General features: G+C 35.3%; 2 protein-coding genes across 3 annotated transcripts in view; one reads left to right on the forward strand and one right to left on the reverse strand.

Annotated features, from left to right (window-relative positions):
- LOC123557979 (sorting nexin-25-like) overlaps positions 1 to 18,536 on the forward strand; it is a 53,720-nt gene extending 35,184 nt beyond the window's left edge. For both annotated transcript variants that reach the window (XM_053544358.1, XM_053544359.1), the window contains exons 19-23: positions 14,113 to 14,178; positions 14,563 to 14,706; positions 15,550 to 15,731; positions 16,501 to 16,601; positions 17,110 to 18,536. In XM_053544358.1, coding sequence (XP_053400333.1) covers positions 14,113 to 14,178; positions 14,563 to 14,706; positions 15,550 to 15,731; positions 16,501 to 16,601; positions 17,110 to 17,241 — 625 coding nt within the window. In that variant the 3' untranslated portion in view covers positions 17,242 to 18,536. The remainder of the gene's footprint in view (positions 1 to 14,112; positions 14,179 to 14,562; positions 14,707 to 15,549; positions 15,732 to 16,500; positions 16,602 to 17,109) is intronic.
- On the reverse strand, positions 695 to 11,772 carry LOC123557980 (uncharacterized). The gene is made up of 2 exons (XM_045349824.2): positions 11,692 to 11,772; positions 695 to 4,112 (listed from the first exon to the last, which is right to left on the reverse strand). Exon 2 carries the CDS (start codon positions 3,897 to 3,899, stop codon positions 1,338 to 1,340), a length of 2,562 nt encoding a protein of 853 aa, XP_045205759.2. The 5' UTR covers positions 3,900 to 4,112; positions 11,692 to 11,772; the 3' UTR covers positions 695 to 1,337.
- Positions 18,537 to 18,988: the final 452 nt, after the last annotated feature.

The raw sequence follows: 18,988 nt of genomic DNA on the forward strand, positions 1-18,988 counted from the left end.
TTTTTATAGAAATATTGTTTTGTTTTGTTGTTTTCACGGACATATGAACCCATTCTCTGTAAGCAACTGATAACTTAACCAGACACAGAAACTGAATAGTAATTTTTCTGAAAGCATTGGGAACCAGTTAATGGCTTTATAAAGGCTCAAGATCCAGACATCATAAATTCAACTAACATTTAATTCCAAATGCAAAACTACACCAGAGGCATTACATTCAAGGTCATTAGTCCTACATCCCTTTTTCATGGAAGGTGTAGCATACTTAACTCCGTAGGTAAAAGCGCAAGACTTGGTGGATAAGAGAGGTTGGTAATTCAAGTCCAGGTGCTGCCATGTCTGTTCTGTGATGATTCTACAGAAACCAGTGTACCTGAAACCTTTCATCAACCACATCTGGTTCATTTACGGGAAGTTGTCATTTGCTTACAAAGAACAAGTCATTCCTTTTATAGAATCCAAGAAAGTTAAATAACAGACCTTTCAAACAATTAATATATGCTGTTGGCTAACAAATCACTTCAGGTATAACAACCACTGTAACACTAGGCTGCTTTCAGGTCAATGAACAAAAAAAGACACATCATTTTTATGTGTCATATAATAACCTGCTCTAGGCAGTAGTGATTTTAGTTATTTCACAGACAGAGATATTTTTTTTATGAATGTTAAAGAAAAGCAGTCAAGTAGTGCATAGTAATAACAAGGTTTATTTCAACATGCCACCTTTGTGACCTACCTTAAAGTGACCATGCACTGACTTTGGGTCAGTTGTCACACTAAATTTATTTCACAAAAGGTAAGAAGCATCAGTAAAATAATCAAATTTTTGTTATAAATACAAATATAAAAATAATTCTCATCCATCTTCAAATATTTTGCCTACTGTTTGATCTACAAAATATGTAAAACTGTTTTTTGTGTGAAATTCAGCATGATCTTGCAGGAGCAATAAATCAGTTAAAAATTATCCTATTAATTAAAAATCTCCTGTACTGATAGTAGCATATTTTTTATAAGATTTAAGATGTAAAGGCCAAAACTAGATTTTTTCCTGTGTAAAAATCTAGCTAATGAAAAATTCAGGAAAAAAAAAAACGTTGAAGGATTTACTTCACATATATAAAATAGTACAGATATCACAAGGTTTCCTTATATTACAACTGTATTTTTTCCTTTTATACTCGCTATTCATCATACTAACAAACTAGTATATTCAAAACTATCTGACATTGTAATTCAAGTTGATAAAACAGTGACAAATTTATACTTTAACAAGAATGTTTTCTCTTAATGTACTTCTTTTAATTTGTAGTGAATGTTGGCTGTATTAATTTTCATTTTTGCTTTGAGTCCACTAATTTCTGCTGCTTATTCTTGCAGCTACTTGCTACTGGAGTCTTTGGGACAGTCCAAACCTTCATGAGCTCTAATGTTTTCAGCATATTTTTTGAGTCATTTCTTTTGTCACATGTCTGCTCTTCTATTTCTTTGTCTTTGACTTTTACTCGCCTGGGCCTTAGTCTTGTAAGTGTGGAATGAGTTGTGACAGTTGCTGATGAACTGTAATTACTCGCTGATTTGCCTTTTGTTGGTGCTTCGCATAAAATGCAGCCGTAAGTATGTAGAGATGTTGCAATCTTTTGTTCTACCGGTTTCTGTTTTGTACATTTTCTTTTTACGCCTTTATGAGTGGTAGACTTTCCTTTAATCGTTTTTTGTTTCATTCTTTCATGTATTTCATCAGTGAAAACTTTAACTTGTGTGCCTGTGATATGTGTTTGACTAACACCTGTGTCTGATCTCTGATTCACCAAATGCTGGGTTTGTCCACATGCTCCATTAATTAAAGCTTGTGGTGGCTGAAGCTTGGCTTGTAATTTGTTTCCCCGTATTGCTCTTTGGTCCATTTTACCATTTAAAAATGCACTCTCAGCAATTTCAAGCGCAGTTCTTACAGTATCAGTTTCAAGTTGTGTTGTAATTTGGTGATTCAATTTGGATTCCAAATCTGCACTCAATTTGTTTACAATTTCAAATTTCTCATCATTGGTAATAACTGAGATACTTTTTTCCCACTTGTACAAAAGTCTATTTATTTCACGTAGAAAAAATACTCTAAATTTATCAGTTAGCATCCTTTTTAAATCAGTAAGGCCCTGATATAAAGTAACATTTCTACGCTCAGACAAATTAGGTGAACATAATCGATTTTCAAGTTCAAAAGTGAGGGTCTCAATCAGTTGTTGCGTTAGAAATATTTTTAACTGTGATAAAAATTTCTCTGCATTAACCTGTGTTGTTTTGTAAAGATTGCATTTTATATTTAATTTCTTTTGGCTTGAGTCTAGTTCTGTTACAACAGTGGGTATATTGCTTTGGTTTTCTTCACACTGAGACTCAAAAGTACAGCCATCACCTTTGACTTGCTGTGGGGTTTGGGTAATTATACTAATACTCTTATCAATACTTTCTCCCATTTTCATGGTATCTAGTTTTTCTTGTGTGTGGTTTGTAGGGTCTTTCATAGAATTCTTCTCCGGGTGCAGGTTTCCTTTCATGATATCTATAGACTTCACTCCAAAATCATTCTCTTCAATTGGTTCTGATTTTATCTTGATGGTCTCTTTTTGTTCATTTTCTGTGAGGTCTGACATTACTTCAGGAATCTCTTCAGGTTTTCTTACTGAACATTCCTGTTCGGACTGTTTTAATGCTTCTGTAAGATCTGTTGTAATGTCTTCCGTTTCCATGGCTTCTGCTTTTACATCAGTGGTATCTACAGGCTCATTTGCAACACCTGTTTCTACTGGACCTGATTTTACTTCATCAGTCTCTACTGATTCTGTTTTCACTTCCACTTTCTGGTCAGATTTAGTTTCAGAAAGTTTGAAAGAATCACTTAATGTGGCAACTGATTCATTTCTGACACCAGTGCACCTTTCCATTTGTCTTAGTTTGACTGCAACAGCATCAGCAACCAGTTTTGGATCATTTTTGCAATTTTCTGGAATTACAAATGAATCTGAAAATTTTCTTTTATTCTTAGATCTTTCTTCTCTTAATTCAGCATTGGGGTAATTCTCATATTCTTCAAAAGATGTTAAATTACGATTTTCACAGATACTAGAAATATTGTGTTCATGAAATGACTTATCAGAATTACTGTTTGCCACTTGACTTTGTTTTAAGTGTTCCTTATCATTCTCTTTCAATATGAAAGAATCAACAAGTTTTCCATCTTCTTGCTTTTCAATATGCACAATTATTGGTTCAGTAGAAGTGGTATGTGGAGCCGCCTTATTCTCCATTTCATTAATGCCCTCAAGGTTCACAATTCTTTCTGGCACACAATTTGCTGACGATGATTTTGTTTTTGTTGTAGAAAAATAAAGAATTGATGGTATGGGAAAAGGTCTTTCAGACAATCTTTTAGCTTGTTCTAATACATAAGGATATACTGAGGCCCTTGGATAGGATGTTTTTACTTTGGGAGACTTCTTACAACTAGGTTTATTTTTCTTATAACCAGAAGTAGGTCTTTTAGCTTTTTGCTTTTGTTTAGTCTTAGCATTTGCAATTTTGAAAAATGCTTCATCAGTTTGTACTTCAATAGATTTAGAGAGAGGTTCACCAGTTGCAGGAATCTGTTTCAATGGTGCAGAGTCATTTTCGTAATCTATAATGAAAGAATTAAATGTTTCCTCATCTTGATTTTCAATTTTCACAACAGTTGATTTTGTGATGCTTGAAACATGCGAGTCATTTTTAAAGTCTATTTCATTTGCTGCATCTAAACTCTGTTCACTTTTTATATTGCCTTTTATTGAAGATGTTGTTAGTTCTTTAGAATAATTAAATGCATTGTTTTTATTTTTCCTTTCCTCTGGACATGCCATTTTCCCAGGAGATAGAGGTGCTGCAGTTATATCTTCTTCATGAACACTTACAGCATATTTTGCAATAAGCTCTTACTTTGAATGGTCAGTAGATAGCTCTGAATCCTTCAGACTTGTTGTCATCTTTTTTGTACTTTCCTCTTTAGCACTATCTTATAACTTAACTGGAGAGCATGAATTCTGGTCACTTGCAACTCTGTTGTCTTGTTTTGCCTGGAATAAAAAGCAAAGAAACTAGCGATTGTTTTTCACAAATGAGCTGTCATAGGACAGTAATGCTTGACCATTCAACAGTCTTGTCAACTGAATTGATATAAGAAGGTTGAAAAAGGGTATAATTTTGTAAAAAGAGATTTATGTAACCTATAGAATGTGTCGTGTCAGATCATCATAGTGGACAAATATGTGAAGTTTCAATCCATTCCCATTAGTTGGTACTGAGCTAACAGCTTACATACAAACCTAAACCAAAAATTGTCACAAGGGGCATAATTTTGTAAAACTGCAAAGCAAGAGTTATAAACCCTGTGCAATGTATGTCAGATCATCACAGTAAACAAGTGTGTAAAGTTTCAGTCCATAACCTTAACTAGTGGGTACTGAGATACAAGCTTACATATAAAAACTTAACCAAAAATTGCTAAGTCAAGAAAGGGGCATAATTTTGTAAAAAAGCAAATAGAGTTATGGAACCTCTGCAGTGTATGTCAGTTTATCACAGTGAATAAGTGTATGAAGCTTCAATCCATTCCCTCCAGTGGTTACTGAGATACCACCTTACATAAAAAACTTAACCAAATTGGGACGCTGGCACCGACACATGGATGAGTCCAATAGCTCTATCTATTCATTGAATAGTCAAGCTAAAAACATATGTTTTTCACCACTTATCATGCAGAAATTGTAAATTGTCACAAATTAAGGGCCGTAACTCCAGGGACAATCAATGAACCATAACATTCCTACAATATACACTCTAGGCTTGGCAGTGGTAACTTGTGTGAAGTTTGCATAGTTGTGCATATGACAGCATGTTAGAGCTTATTTTCTTCCAGCAGAGTTGTGGCCCTTGATTCATCAAATTTTATTATATTTTTAGCCACTTTCCTTTATATATATAATACCGCAAATTCCACCAAACCTTACAAGAGTGATAAGTGCCACAACATTGTCTTTATTATGTTGACGTATTGCCGGCATGTTCAGCTTCAGTGATTTTCAGCAGAGTTATGGTCCTTGATTTGTCATATTTTGCAGTTTTTACACTACTTGCTTAATAAAGTTATGCTGATTTACCTAATTAGTGACTGTGAAGCATAGATGTGCGTATTATCATAATGTTCTGATGAAATGATTTTCAGCAGAATCTTGACCCCCGATTTGTCAAATTCTTTGATCTGTTCTACTTCTCCTATACAAATGATTGTTATCTCAATTTTGAAATTTTTGTCACCAAATAGAGGTTTTCTCCTGGAACACCCCATATACAGTGCTTTAGGGTCTAACCGATAGCTAACTAATTTTTCCTGCCTTCCAATTCAAAGAAATGAAATTTAGTAGCTTTTAGCTCACCTATCACAAAGTGACAAGGGGAGTTTTTGTGATCACGCGACGTCTGTCGTCCATCCATAAACTTTTGCTTGTGACCACTCTAGCGGTCACATTTTTCATGGGATCTTTATGAAATTTGGTCAGAATGTTCATCTTGATGATATCTAGGTCAATTTCGAAACTGGGTCATGTGCGGTCAAAAACTAGGTCAGTAGGTCTAAAAATAGAAAATCCTTGTGACCTCCATAGAGGCCATATTTATCAATGGATCTTCATGAAAATTGGTCAGAATGTTCACCTTGATGATATCTAGGTCAAGTTCGAAACTGGGTCATGTGCGGTCAAAAACTAGGTAAGTAGGTCTAACAAGAGGGCTATAAAGGCCCTGTATCGCTCACCTGACCTATTGACCTAAAGATCATCAAGATTAACATTCTGACCAAGTTTCATTAAGATATGGTCATAAATGTGGCCTCTAAAGTGTTAAAAAGCTTTTCCTTTGATTTGACCTGGTGACCTAGTTTTTGACCCCACATGACCCAGATTAGAACTTGACCTAAAGATCATCAAGATTAACATTCTAAGTTTCATGAAGATAAGTCATAAATGTGGCCTCTAGAGTGTTAGCTTTTCCTTTGATTTGACCTAGTGACCTAGTTTTTTAACCCCACCTGACCCAGATTTAAATTTGACTATAGATCATCAAGCCTAACATTCTGACTAAGTTTCATCAAGATATGGTCATAAATGTGGCCCCTACAATGTAAACTAGCTTTTCCTTTGATTTGACCTAGTGACCTAGTTTTTGAACCTACATGACCCATATTCAGACTGGACCTTGAAATCATAAAGATTAACATTCTGACCAAGTTTCATGAAGATACAGTCATAAATGTGGCCTCTACAATATTAACAAGCTTTTCCTTTGATTTGACTTGGTGACCTAGTTTTTGACCCCACATGACCCAGATTCGAACTTCACCTAAAGATCATCAAGATTAACATACTGACCAAGTTTCATGAGGATACAATCATAAATGTGGCCTCTAGAGTGTTAACAAGCTTTTCCTTTGATTTGTCCTAATGACCTAGTTTTTGACCACACCTGACCCAGATTTAATGTTGACCTATAGATCATCAAGCTTAACATTCTGACTAAGCTTCATTAAGATATGGTCATAAATGTGGCCTCTACAGTGTAAACTAGCTTTTCCTTTGATTTGACCTGGTGACCTAGTTTTTGATCCTACATGACCCATATTCAAACTGGACCTTGAGATTATCAAGATTAACATTCTGACCAAGTTTCATGAAGATACAGTCATATGTGGCCTCTACAGTGTTAACAAGCTTTTCCTTAGATTTGACCTGGTGATCTAGTTTTTGACCCCAGATGACCCAATATCTAACTCGTCCAAGACTTTATTGAGGGTAACATTCTGACCAAGTGTAATTAAGATTGGACCAAAATTGTGACCTCTACAGTGTTAACAAGCTTTTCCTTTGATTTGACCCAGTGACCTAGTTTTTTGACCCCAGATGACATAATATCGAATTCGTCCTAGATTTTATTGAGGGTAACATTCTGACCAAGTTTCATTAAGATTGGGCCAAATATGTGACCTCTAGAGTGTTAACAAGCTTTCCCATTGATTTGACCTGGTGACCTAGTTTTTGATCCCAGATGACCCAATATCGAACTAATCCAAGATTTTATTGAGGTCAACATTCTGACCAAGTTTCATTAAGATTGGGCCAAAATTGTGACCTCTGGAACGGTAACAAACTTTGCCTTTGATTTGACCTGGTGACCTAGTTTTTGACCCCAGATGACCCAATATCAAACCCATCCAAGATTTTATTTAGGGTAACATTCTGACCAAGTTCCATTAAGATTGGGCCAAAATTGTGACCTCTAGAGTATTAACAGTCAATTTGTTGACGACGACGCCGCCGACGACGGACACTGGGTGATCCCAAAAGCACACCTTGAGCACTTCGTGCTTAGGTTAGCTAAAAATAGAGAAACCTTGTGACCTCTCTAGAGGCCATACTTTTCAATGGATCTTCATGAAAATTGGTCAGAATGTTCAACTTCATGATATCTAGGTCAAGTTCAAAACTGGGTCATGTGCGGTCAAAAACTAGGTCAGTAGGTCAAATAATAGAAAAACCTTGTGACCTCCCTAGAGGCCATAATTTTCAATGGATCTTCTTAAAAATTGGTCATAATGTTCATCTTGATGATATCTAGGTCAAGTTCGAAAATGGGTCATGTGTGGTCAAAAAACTAGGTCAGTAGGTCTAAAAATAGAAAAACCTTGTGACCTCTCTAGAGTCTATACTTTTCAATGGATTTTCATGAAAATTGGTCAGAATGTTCACTTTGATGATATCTAGTTCAAGTTCGAAACTGGGTCACGTGCCATCAAAAACTAGGTCAGTAGGTCAAATAATAGAAAAACCTTGTGACCTCTCTAGAGGCGATATTTTTCATGGGATCTGTATGAAAATTGGTCAGAATATTCATCTTGATGATATCTAGGTCAAGATCAAAACTGGGTCAACTGCAGTCAAAAACTACTAGTCTAGGGCAGTAGGTCTACGTGGTCCGTGTGTCCGTGCGTAAACTTTTGGTTGTGACCACTCTAGTATAAGATCCAGCCTTGAAATTTGGATGACATGTACAGTTTTGCACACCAATCTTTAAACTGTCTTTCAGTGACCATAAATGTGACCTACTGATCTACTTTCTAATATTTTAGCATCAGTTTACCATTTGAAACATGTGGTTCAATATACTCAGGTGAGCGATTCAGGGTCATCATGACCCTCTTGTTTCTGTATATCAAACAGAAAACAGCCATTCTTTTCAAAACATTTAGCTTTTAATAGAAATTCATGTGTTTTTTCTCTCCATGCCATTGTTTACATATGTGCTGGTTTAGGATGTACAGGTTAGCTTTGATCATGTTTTCCATTATTAGTTTAAAATCCACATCTAAACAAACTTCCAAAGATTTTTTTACTATAAATCAGAATAATAATGTATTCTCTTCAAAAACATTCAGCTTCTTAAATTTCTACCAAATACTTTTCATTCACTGATGTGTTTTACATACACACACACTGATTTAGTCAGTAAGGGATAGCTTCGATTTTCATTTGATGACATAATATAAATACTACAACAGGCAAACATTTAAAATATATGTCAGAATGTCTGTCTGCATGCCAGTAAAAGAATGCTATGAAAAATTATACAATATTTCAAGTCTAAATACAAAATTTATCAACCTATCCTCTGTTCCCTAAAATCCGCTATACCCCAGGGCTCCAGATAGTTCTTTTGGCCTATGAGTACTCACTCATGATATTTTTTGCGATTTCATGAGTAAAATCCGAAATTGACCAGGAGTAATTTTACTCCTGAAAATTTGTTAATGTGAAAAAACAGAATTTATAACATATTTATTGGGTATTACAATGCCCATGAATTTGTTTGCAGTTCAGTTTCAATTCAGCATTAAAGTGTTTGCTTCTTTTTTCTCCCTTGGCATGCTTTGGCTTCACACTCGCTACTAAATCCAATAGAATATTCAATAGGGCTGTAACGAATACATTGAGGGACGAATTATGATACGTATCACAAATAAAGGGTGACGAATACAAATATTTATTCATGAATATGAATTCTATACTAAAAGTAAAAGGTCACTGAACATTATGATCGTGGCTTATGCCAACAATAATTACAGTCTGCTGGCTAGATTATAGTACTTTGGTCTTGATTTGGTCTTGAGTCTTCTTAAGTCGACGACTTGTATAGTCCCCCTATACGAGTGTTATCATTAACTGACTTACTGGGTACTAAAAGCACTGAACTAACAATGTTCAAAAGTAAAAAAAACAAACAAAAAAAAACACTGAGTAATCACGTAAGCTTAAAGAGCTTTGGATTCAAATAACTAAAACTGTCAAAGTTCTGTTTGGCAAAAAAAAAATTACTAGACGCAACAAAAACTGACGGACCTCCAATATTCAACGTTGCTCGACATGTTGTTTATATTGACAGTTTTCGGATGTCTTAAAATGGGAATTCCAACAATGTTGAAATCAAATATTATATATAAATTTGATTATGAATTCAATCACATTTCAAACCCAGAAAATTATCTAAAAAAGCATTTTTAGCTCGACTATTCATAGAATAGTAGAGCTATTGGACCCGCTCATGCGTCGGCGTCAGCTTCGGGCGTCCCGATTTGGTTAAGGTTTTGTATGTAAGTTGGTATCTCAGTAACCACTTGTGGGAATGGATTGAAACTTCACACACTTATTCACTGTGATAAACTGACTTATACTGCACAGGTTCCATAACTCTGTTTTGCTATTTTACAAAATTATGCCCCTTTTTTGACTTAGAAATTTTTGGTTAAGATTTTGTATGTAAGCTGGTATCTCAGTACTCACTAATGGGAATGGATTGAAACTTCACACACTTATTTACTGTGATAAACTGACTTATATGCACAGGTTCCATAACTCTATTTTGCATTTTTACAAAATTATTCCCCTTTTTCGACTTAGAAATTTTTGGTTAAGGTTTTGTATGTAAGCTGGTATTTCAGTACTCACTAATGGGAATGGATTGAAACTTCACACACTTGTTCACTGTCATGATCTTACATGCACAAAGCAGGTCCCATATGATAACTCTGTTCATTTTTTTTCCCAAATTATGCCCCTTTTTCGACTTAGCAGTTCTTGCTTAAGTTTTTGTATGTAAGTTGGTATCACAGTATCCACTAATGGGAAAGGATTGGAACTTCACACACATGTTCACTGTCATGATATGACATGCAGTGCAAAGGGTCAATAACTCTATTTGCATTTTACAAAATTATGCCCCTTTTTCAACTTAGGAGTTTTTGGTTAAATTCTTATACGTAAGCTGGTATCTCGGTACCCACTAATGGGAATGGATTGAAACTTCACACGCCTGTCCACTGTCATGAGCTGATAAGCACTATGCAGGTTCCAAAACCCTGTTTCGCTTTTTTACTGAATTATGCCCCCTTTTCGACTTTTGTATTAATTCAATTGACAAGGCTGTTGAATAGTCGAGCGTTGCTGTCCTCTGACAGCTCTTGTATTAATGGTAAACCAACATCAAATATCGACCCTATGTCTTATCAAATCAATGTTGTGAAAATATCCGTTAGGCGGAGTAATACGGAGAAAACGAAGAAATAGTGCGAAATGCTATATAAAATGGGAGCGTTTTCGGTAGATTTCTTGTGTTTTAGGTAAATTCAAGTGATGTTAGTTTGAATCATGCAGTTTTTATTAATATTCGTTAATACCGGTTCGGGTCACGGCGATTAACGAATACAATTCGGACAAAAGTGTATTCAACTAAATCGAATATTTGAATGTATCGTTACAGCCCTAATATTCAATATACCTTTAGCTATGTTTTGGGGATCATTTTTGTTGGTTTAAAGAATGCATAGTGTTTGTTCACTTTCACATTCTTAGAAAAAAGACATTTTTGTTGTTTACTCCGCTCCGGAAGTTGATATTTTAAATCGGCACCTCTTTTAAAATACACTACCATGCCATCAATATTAATCCCAACTGTTTGATAAACGCACGCATTGATTGTATGATAAAGTTTAACCTAGGTTTTTAGAGAACCATTCAGTGCGTATGTTCAATGTGGGAGAATTAATGTTGACCGTGCTCTGTTACATAAAGCATCCAGACGATTCAGATTTTGTTTACGCTAGTAAAAAGTCATTGCCTGCGTTTCTGTAATTAAGTATACATTTCTATGCACTTAAAAATTATCAGACATGCGTATATGCATTATTTCAAAGCGTTATTTATGCTAATACACATCTTACCTGGAGCCCTGTACCCTAAAGCAGTGTATGTATTTCAAGCGCTTTGCGTCACTGCTAATATACACATAGAAGGAAAACTTTCTGCATTGTTTTGAAATGTAGCTTAAGTATTTAAAAACATGCCGATCCAGTAAAACTACTATACCTGTATCGCCCACTATTCGTTGGCAGTTTCATAATAGCCAAATTACGCCTACCCGAATTCTGATACACTATTTTGATTTCCTTTGCATATTCGCATAAAGAATCATATTTAGTCTGTGTGTTATGAGTTTTTCTGTAGGATTATTGTGCATATAACCTCATCTGCAAAGAAACATTATGAAAATTACCATTAGGAGAAGTTATTCGACAGTTGTTTCGGCCGAATTCTTTCTTTTTGTTGTTATTGTTGTGTTGTTCTGTCTGGTAACTCGGGTACGAATTAATTATCATTGTCATCCTCTGTACTGCGCTCGAGTACTCACAGGAGTCTGAAATTCTATGAATAAGATCATAGAAGTCAATCTTTACAAAAATTACCCCCTAGATATATATAAAATTATTTTATATATATAGGGGGTAATTTTTGTAAAGATAGACTTCTATGGTCTTATTGATAGAATTTCAGACTCCTGTGGTGTATTTATTCTTGTGCACTTTTTCATTTCATGACAGGGAAGATGTTTATTCGGATTCGCTGTTGAAGCGACCAAAATTTTGAATATATTGGCAAAATGCTTGGATTAAGTCAATCCTACCATCCAGTCTAATGTCTATTATTTCTAACAAGGGTAGCCAATGTAATGTTAGTGATTATATATTTTCCCTGTGTAATATCAGTTCGATATCTTTTTCCAGTATCTATCTTTGATTTCTGAATTTTGTACAATAAAATATATAGTGCTTGACTGTTTCTGGTATATGACATTCATCACATAGCATTGATTTGTTTGTGTCAATCTTTGACCAGTGTGCATTTAGTATAGAGCGGCCACTAAGTAGCTGGTTGGAGTTCATTGTTTACCACAAAGAGTGTCCTGTGCGCGGACAGAGAGGGGTCCGTTTTCTCATTTTCCACAGAGAGGGATCCGATATGCATGTTTACACCGTGTGATTGATTGTACAAAAAGCCTGTCTATTAACTTCCCCTACCAATGATCTATTTCCTGCAAGTTGGTAAATTTCCTGGATACAGTCTACACTTTCTGATACCTTGTACTTGTTATTTCCTTTCTGTTTAATCTTTTCTTTCATATTATTAACTACACCATTGCTTCTCTCTTCTCTGTGGTCTCCTCAGTATCTGTTATGCTCATTTCGACTGCAGCAGCTTTTTGCATGGGAATCTGCCAATTCATTGTCTCAAAGTTCTTTATGACCTGGGATCCAGTGAATTTCTATGTCATATTTTCTGTCTTGTAGGTTTGCCAGATGTTTCTTTATTGTAATGATGTTTTCTATCATTTTTGTTTGTACTTCTTTACAGAACTCTTTTTTTGAAGCAGCAGTTTTCGTTGTTATAGTCTGTTTCAATAAGTGGAGTATGAAATTTTTAAAGCGTGATAAATGGTAGAGATTTACGTACTAAAGAATAGAATGTTCTGTATACTACATCTCTGTAAAGGGGTAAACAAGAAAGGAATATAGATAGACCATTCTTTCCCTCATTTTTATATGCTCAAAGGGACGCATTTTGTGATGACGCTAGGACGTCCGCCATCCATTTAGTTTCCAGTCCTAACAACTAAGACTGGTTTGACTAACGATACTCGAAAATTTGGCAGGTGCATTGGTGACGTGCAGTGGATGACCCAGATTTTTATACCTTAATTTCGAGGTCGCTTGTTCACAGGTTTGGGTCATACCCTGTACAATACCATTTCAGTTTAATATCTTAAAACCTGTTGACCTATGATTATGAAAATGACATCCACCTAGTGAATGACCCTATTAATTTTGAAGTTTTAGGTCACGATGACAGCTTTGCACAAAATCCGTGGGGGCTGTATTGAATTTATCTGGATATAATTTCTTTCACGGAGGAATATCTCCAAAACATTTTCATGAATTTTCATAACTACACATTTATAAATGTTCTCGATAATATGAAAATCAGGTATGAGCCAGATCACTTCATCCAAGGTCGGGGTCACAGTTTCAAGTCAGGAAGCTTAATTTTGTGTGCGCTCCATATCTTCTTAATCTATGGAAAGATTTGTATGAACCCATCATTAACGTATGAAGATGATATGCAGAAGGCCCAGCTCTGGTCTCTATACTAAACGTCAGTGTCACTTAAAAAAGTCAAAGGTCGCTTTATTTCAGTCGTTTCAATTGACTTTCAAGTACTTACATGTAAATGATCGCCACCATCATATCAAAATCATGCTCGACCCAGGTCTCTAGGAGGTCTAAGTACATGGTCACAGTGACTTGAAGGTCAGAAAAAAAACATTTCCGTTCCATGTTTAGCTTCTGAATCAGTTGTTGACTTCATCAAGGGGATGCGCTGAGTGCACAGATCTGGCCGCTAGGTTCAAGTTCAAGGTCACAGTTAGAGGTCTAAGGTCATGATCGTGACATATCAGGATGGTGTCCAGGGGTATTAACTGGATTTAGTGATAGCTCTACATTGAGCATAATCTGATATATTTTTAGCTCAGACATTTTATTGAAAGATGTGTTAAGTTTGTTTAAATCATGAAATGTGTGAGGGAAAAGACTTTTATAACATTTGAATAATACACAATTCTGTTATTTTTATTTTTCAGTTTGCCAAGTATTGGCCAAGACAGCCGGGATACAGAGGACGACTTGTTGTTTAGTGCTGAAGACAGGTATTACATGTCAAAATCAAATACGAGATTCTCATGTTGATGACTTTTACGATAAATAAAGTGGCATATACATATACCATATAATTTTAATCGCTAGTGACTAGAGGTCGAGCACTCATTGACCTGAAAAAATTATACAGTCTGTGAATATAAAAATTCTTATACTACACTATATGAGATGGTTGTTCAGATGCGCAAACTTCTTTAATTGCAATGACAGTTTTTTTTATCAGAACGTTAAAAATAGATAGGTCTTTGTTACTCGAAATCATTGAGTTTACACCAGAGCGAAGTGCACTGTTGATCAGTAAATGCTTGATGGATTGGTGTACACATTCATTTAACAGATATATTTTGTCAGTATGCATGTATATGATTTTACAGGACGGATGATAGAAGTAAGGATTCGATTGCAGAACCTTTGTATGATCTTATCAATGAAGTCTATGAGCTAAAAGGCATGTTTAAGTGGCTGAGAAAGAGTTTTATTGCATTTGTTGAAGTGACTTTTGGAAGGTCTATAAACAGGTAATCTAACGATAATAGTTCTAAGTATGAGTTATATGGCATGTTCAAGAACTAGCTTAAAACAACGGCTGATTGCTGTGTCTTGAAAAGACATCTGAAAGGTCTGTAAACAGGTTAGTCAACGATAAAAGAGTCTTGAATGACAGACTTAGAATTCTTTCTGAATTTGTTGGAATTTGGATGAAATTTAAACATGTAATTCGATTAGTTAAATTAAGGTGATCAACCCACGCGACTTTTGGATACCGTACACACGGATTAAACGTCTCTATTCAGGTAACATTTTGCCTATATTTTCTTTATCACTGGACAGATTTTCAGTAATTTAAATGCATCAAAGACAACAAAATGGGTGCTTTCATCCACAAAAAGCATCTCCCATCCGTTCTTGATACTTTTCACTTATTCACCGCCCAGCTGCTTTTCGTGGACTGACTAGATATAGTAAAACTTTCGCATAGACTGAGAAAACTACTGAGAATCGAAAGCAGACGTTTCAAGTTGTGCGGAGGAAAGCACTCATTTTCTGTCTTCGACACTGTCTTACGACAATCCGAGAAGTAATAACGAAAATATAGGCAAAATGCTACATAAATCGGGAAATTTTCTCCGTGTGCACGATATACAAAAGTCTCATGGGTTGGCCACCCTGTAAATCGTAACACTCCCGTCACAGATAACATTTTGATGGTAGACAACTCGGGTGAAACGAAACAGGTACCTCGCTGATAAGTAACTTGGTTGTAACATTACTCCCTGTTAGCAAGTGACTAGCATGTAAGTGTAACTCTGACTCTGTTTAAATATGTATTGATGACGTGTGTTATTGAATTTGTTTTACAGACAGCTGAGGGAAACAGTCGACTGGATTTTCTCTGAGCCGATGATCATTTACTATATCAAGAGTTTCAAAGATTCCATGTGGCCAAATGATGTGCTAGCTGAACCATTACCTTCCAGGTCAGATGAAGAAAAATTGAGGACCAGATTAAAAGCCAAGGAAAAGTTCTTACTCATTCAGCCAGGTACTATAAATGACCTGTACATGATTAACTTTTCTGGGCATTCCGTTTATTCTAAACATAGCTTTGCTGGATGTATATGTAGTAAAATAACCAAGACGCCTAAAATGTAAATACATGTACACACATCAGTTAAGCAGCGTATCCCGGATATATAGAAAACGAGAGTAACGAAAAAAAAAAATGAATTTGTTTATACATAATAGAGCAGTTTTTAAAATTTCTGTTTCCAGAACATGAGGTAATCTGTAGATGTGGCCTTTTGAGATTTTATTTAAACAGAATTAATACTGCTTGATTAGGGAAAAGCTGTGCAATAAAAGTATCAGTTTGAGACATGTCTAATCAGTTTAAGCACTGCGTTCCAATTTACTTCCGGATGGGGATAGCAATTTATGATAGAAATATTATCTGTGTGACTCTGTATGACAAGTGTCCGAATCATATACAGACTACTTTCTGTCTAGAAAGGCATTTCCAGTAGCTTATAAATAATCATATGGAAGTCTTAAATGAAACATATTTGTGTCATAATTGAAACATGAAGCCTATGTTGAAGAGCACGAGTCATTTTTGCAGGAAATATTTTGAAAAGTATATAATGCATTAATCAGCTTCCCTTTCATGCGAGCTTACTTAAGTGACCGCTTTGTATGTTTTTAGTTTTTACTATTTTAGTATAAATTTTTTAGCAGCCCAAATAGGTCAAATGTGTATGAGCTTGACATTTTCACGCTATTTATTCAGCTGTGATAAACTTTTTGCGTTTCAGATGCTGTGAAAACTCTTGTAGGAGAAGAAAACAAGAGACGAGGAACAATAAAAATGTTCGAGGTTCTTCAGGACACAAGACTTAATAAACAACTATTTTATGTAAGTGCTTTGTTGTTTATAAGAAGATATAAATTAAGAGTCATAGTAACCTTTAATGAATTTGCCCTATTACTATTACTATTGGTACAAAATATTATATTTTTAGTTGAAAGCTAAATTGTGCCACAGTTAAATAAATTTAAAAAAAGCTGGAGTTACATGTACTTGCTGTGCTAATGATTATAGACACTTCTATTTATTTGTATACGGCAGTTAATGTAAGAGGACTAAATTTTGCTAGTTCAGCTTGTAGTACAGACATGATTCATTTACGAGTCCATTTAAATAACTTTGACTCGGCTTGCAAGTTTTGTATGTGTAAAGTCTGAGTGGTATATCGTGTTATCAAAACAGGGCTTGTAACAATAATAAAATCTGTAAAAAGATCTTCAGGAAGCATCGAATGCAACCTAGCCAAAAATAGTAGACTCGGTCTGTTAATGAAAGTCACACAGCTCGCACACTCGACCTTAATTTTCCAAAACTGAAACTTCAATTCAATTTTCAGGCATTACTGCTATTGCTTCTTCAACACCTTATACCAGAACTGGGTGCCATGTTGACACAAGATGATGCTGTAGAAGACAGTAGTGATGTACCTGTTGTAATAAGTGGTGAACAACAGACTGATGTCAAATGAATGAACAATGTTCTTGGAAGTTCATAACTGTCGCTTATATTATGTTTGGTATCGCTAACAACTATTATTTACGATACGGAGGTCACTATGATCCCAAGGCGGCAGCTATAACCTTAAAGCTGCTTCGTTGTAGCAACGTGGGATGTGCAATTTCATTTTTTCATTTCTAATGCATATTTACACTTACTTGAGGCAGCTAATTTATAACAAGTCCAATTGCAGTATAAACACTGAAGGTATAGATTAGTTTGTTAAGTATATCAGAAAGGGTAATGCAAGGAACAAAAACTTGAAAAACGGCTTTGATATTGTTTTTTTCCCAGGAAATAAGCTGAAGATCGTGGGTACTTGCTACAGGTATTGTACACATGCTGACCTCTAGGCAGTTATCATATATTGCATCTTAAATGCTTTTTACATTCCGAAGATTTTTTTGTGTTTCGTTGTCTTTCCTTGTTATTCCAAATAGATGTCTTTCATTTTCATAAATTGTTGCTTAAACTGTAGATTCTTCATGTAAGGAGAAATATTCGTTTTTCTTGGTCAGTATATAATTGTAGTGAATTTAGAAATTCTCTCAACTGCATGTTTCATACTGGTACAAGATATTGTGAACTGTGATGATCTTTTTGCTTACTTATATCTTTAGTGAAACTCTGATTCACATTTTAGTATAACTGAGAGACATTTCTTTAAATTCATAAGAACCTTTTCTTCACTGTCCCGTCTCTAAACTAATGCAAAGGTCTTTAAGAAATGCGACAGTAAAAGAGTACTCCTTGCATTTCCATTCCATTTGCTGTGATCAATGTCCTCAAGGGTCCAAAGAAAATACATTTATTTATATTTTACATCATGTAACTCGATAAATCACCTGACACATCCAAATACTGCTTAAAATTAATTTGAAAACCAGATCTGCACGAATCTTGTGGCCAGACACGTATTGCCAGAATTTGCTCGAGTAACGCTAACAGAATTCTCAATTTATTTATCAGTTTGCTGACTTCCTGGCTACGCGTTTAAGCCGGCAAAGCATCATCCTTGATCAGTAATTCCCTTTTGAATGTCTTTTTATGGTATGCCAGGTATAGCGTCATTGTCGAGAGTGTTTATGGCCCTTTTTTGACATTGACAGTGTTCGAGGATAGGGAACATTCTCACTTTATCTTGAGACCGTTTTTAATGATGATAGAATTTGTATATATTACATTGTATTGTTTTTGAATAAGAATGTATATGATATTTTGTTTATTGTTTTACAGATATTTGTGCAATAAAACATTTAAAGTAAAGCGTGCAGTTGTTGTTGGTTACGGGTTTAAAGCTGTGTGTAGGTATATACGGCAGCAGTAAAAATCTGTTTCATTGACCAGAATGAACTTGTTCTCGGCAACAGTTTCTATTACACTTGTAAATCGGTTCTTATTGAAAGAGAACCTGGCAATTGAAATGACAGTTAATTAGATTAAAGCACACAACTGGATAATATTAAAAAAAACGACTTAAATTTCCAGCTTTTGATGTGGAGGAAGACCCAAGGCGCCTCTCAAGGCATTTTTCATATAGGAAGAGTATCTGGGTAGAACCACTGAACTTCCATAAGCCAGCTCAACGGCTTCTTGACATAACAGAAGTCAACACCCGAGTAAGGTATCGAACCCCAGTTGTGAGGGCAAGTGATTTGAAGTTGGCCACGGATGCCCCACTGTTTGGTTTATACTGTCATGTTAACTCGAAAAGCTGT

Source organism: Mercenaria mercenaria, chromosome 5 (assembly GCF_021730395.1).
Source record: "Mercenaria mercenaria strain notata chromosome 5, MADL_Memer_1, whole genome shotgun sequence".
NCBI lineage: Eukaryota > Metazoa > Mollusca > Bivalvia > Venerida > Veneridae > Mercenaria > Mercenaria mercenaria.

Excerpts from the sequence above, each read along its gene's own strand:
- LOC123557980 (XM_045349824.2), bottom strand. The coding sequence starts at position 3,899 with ATGGCATGTCCAGAGGAAAGGAAAAATAAAAACAATGCATTTAATTAT.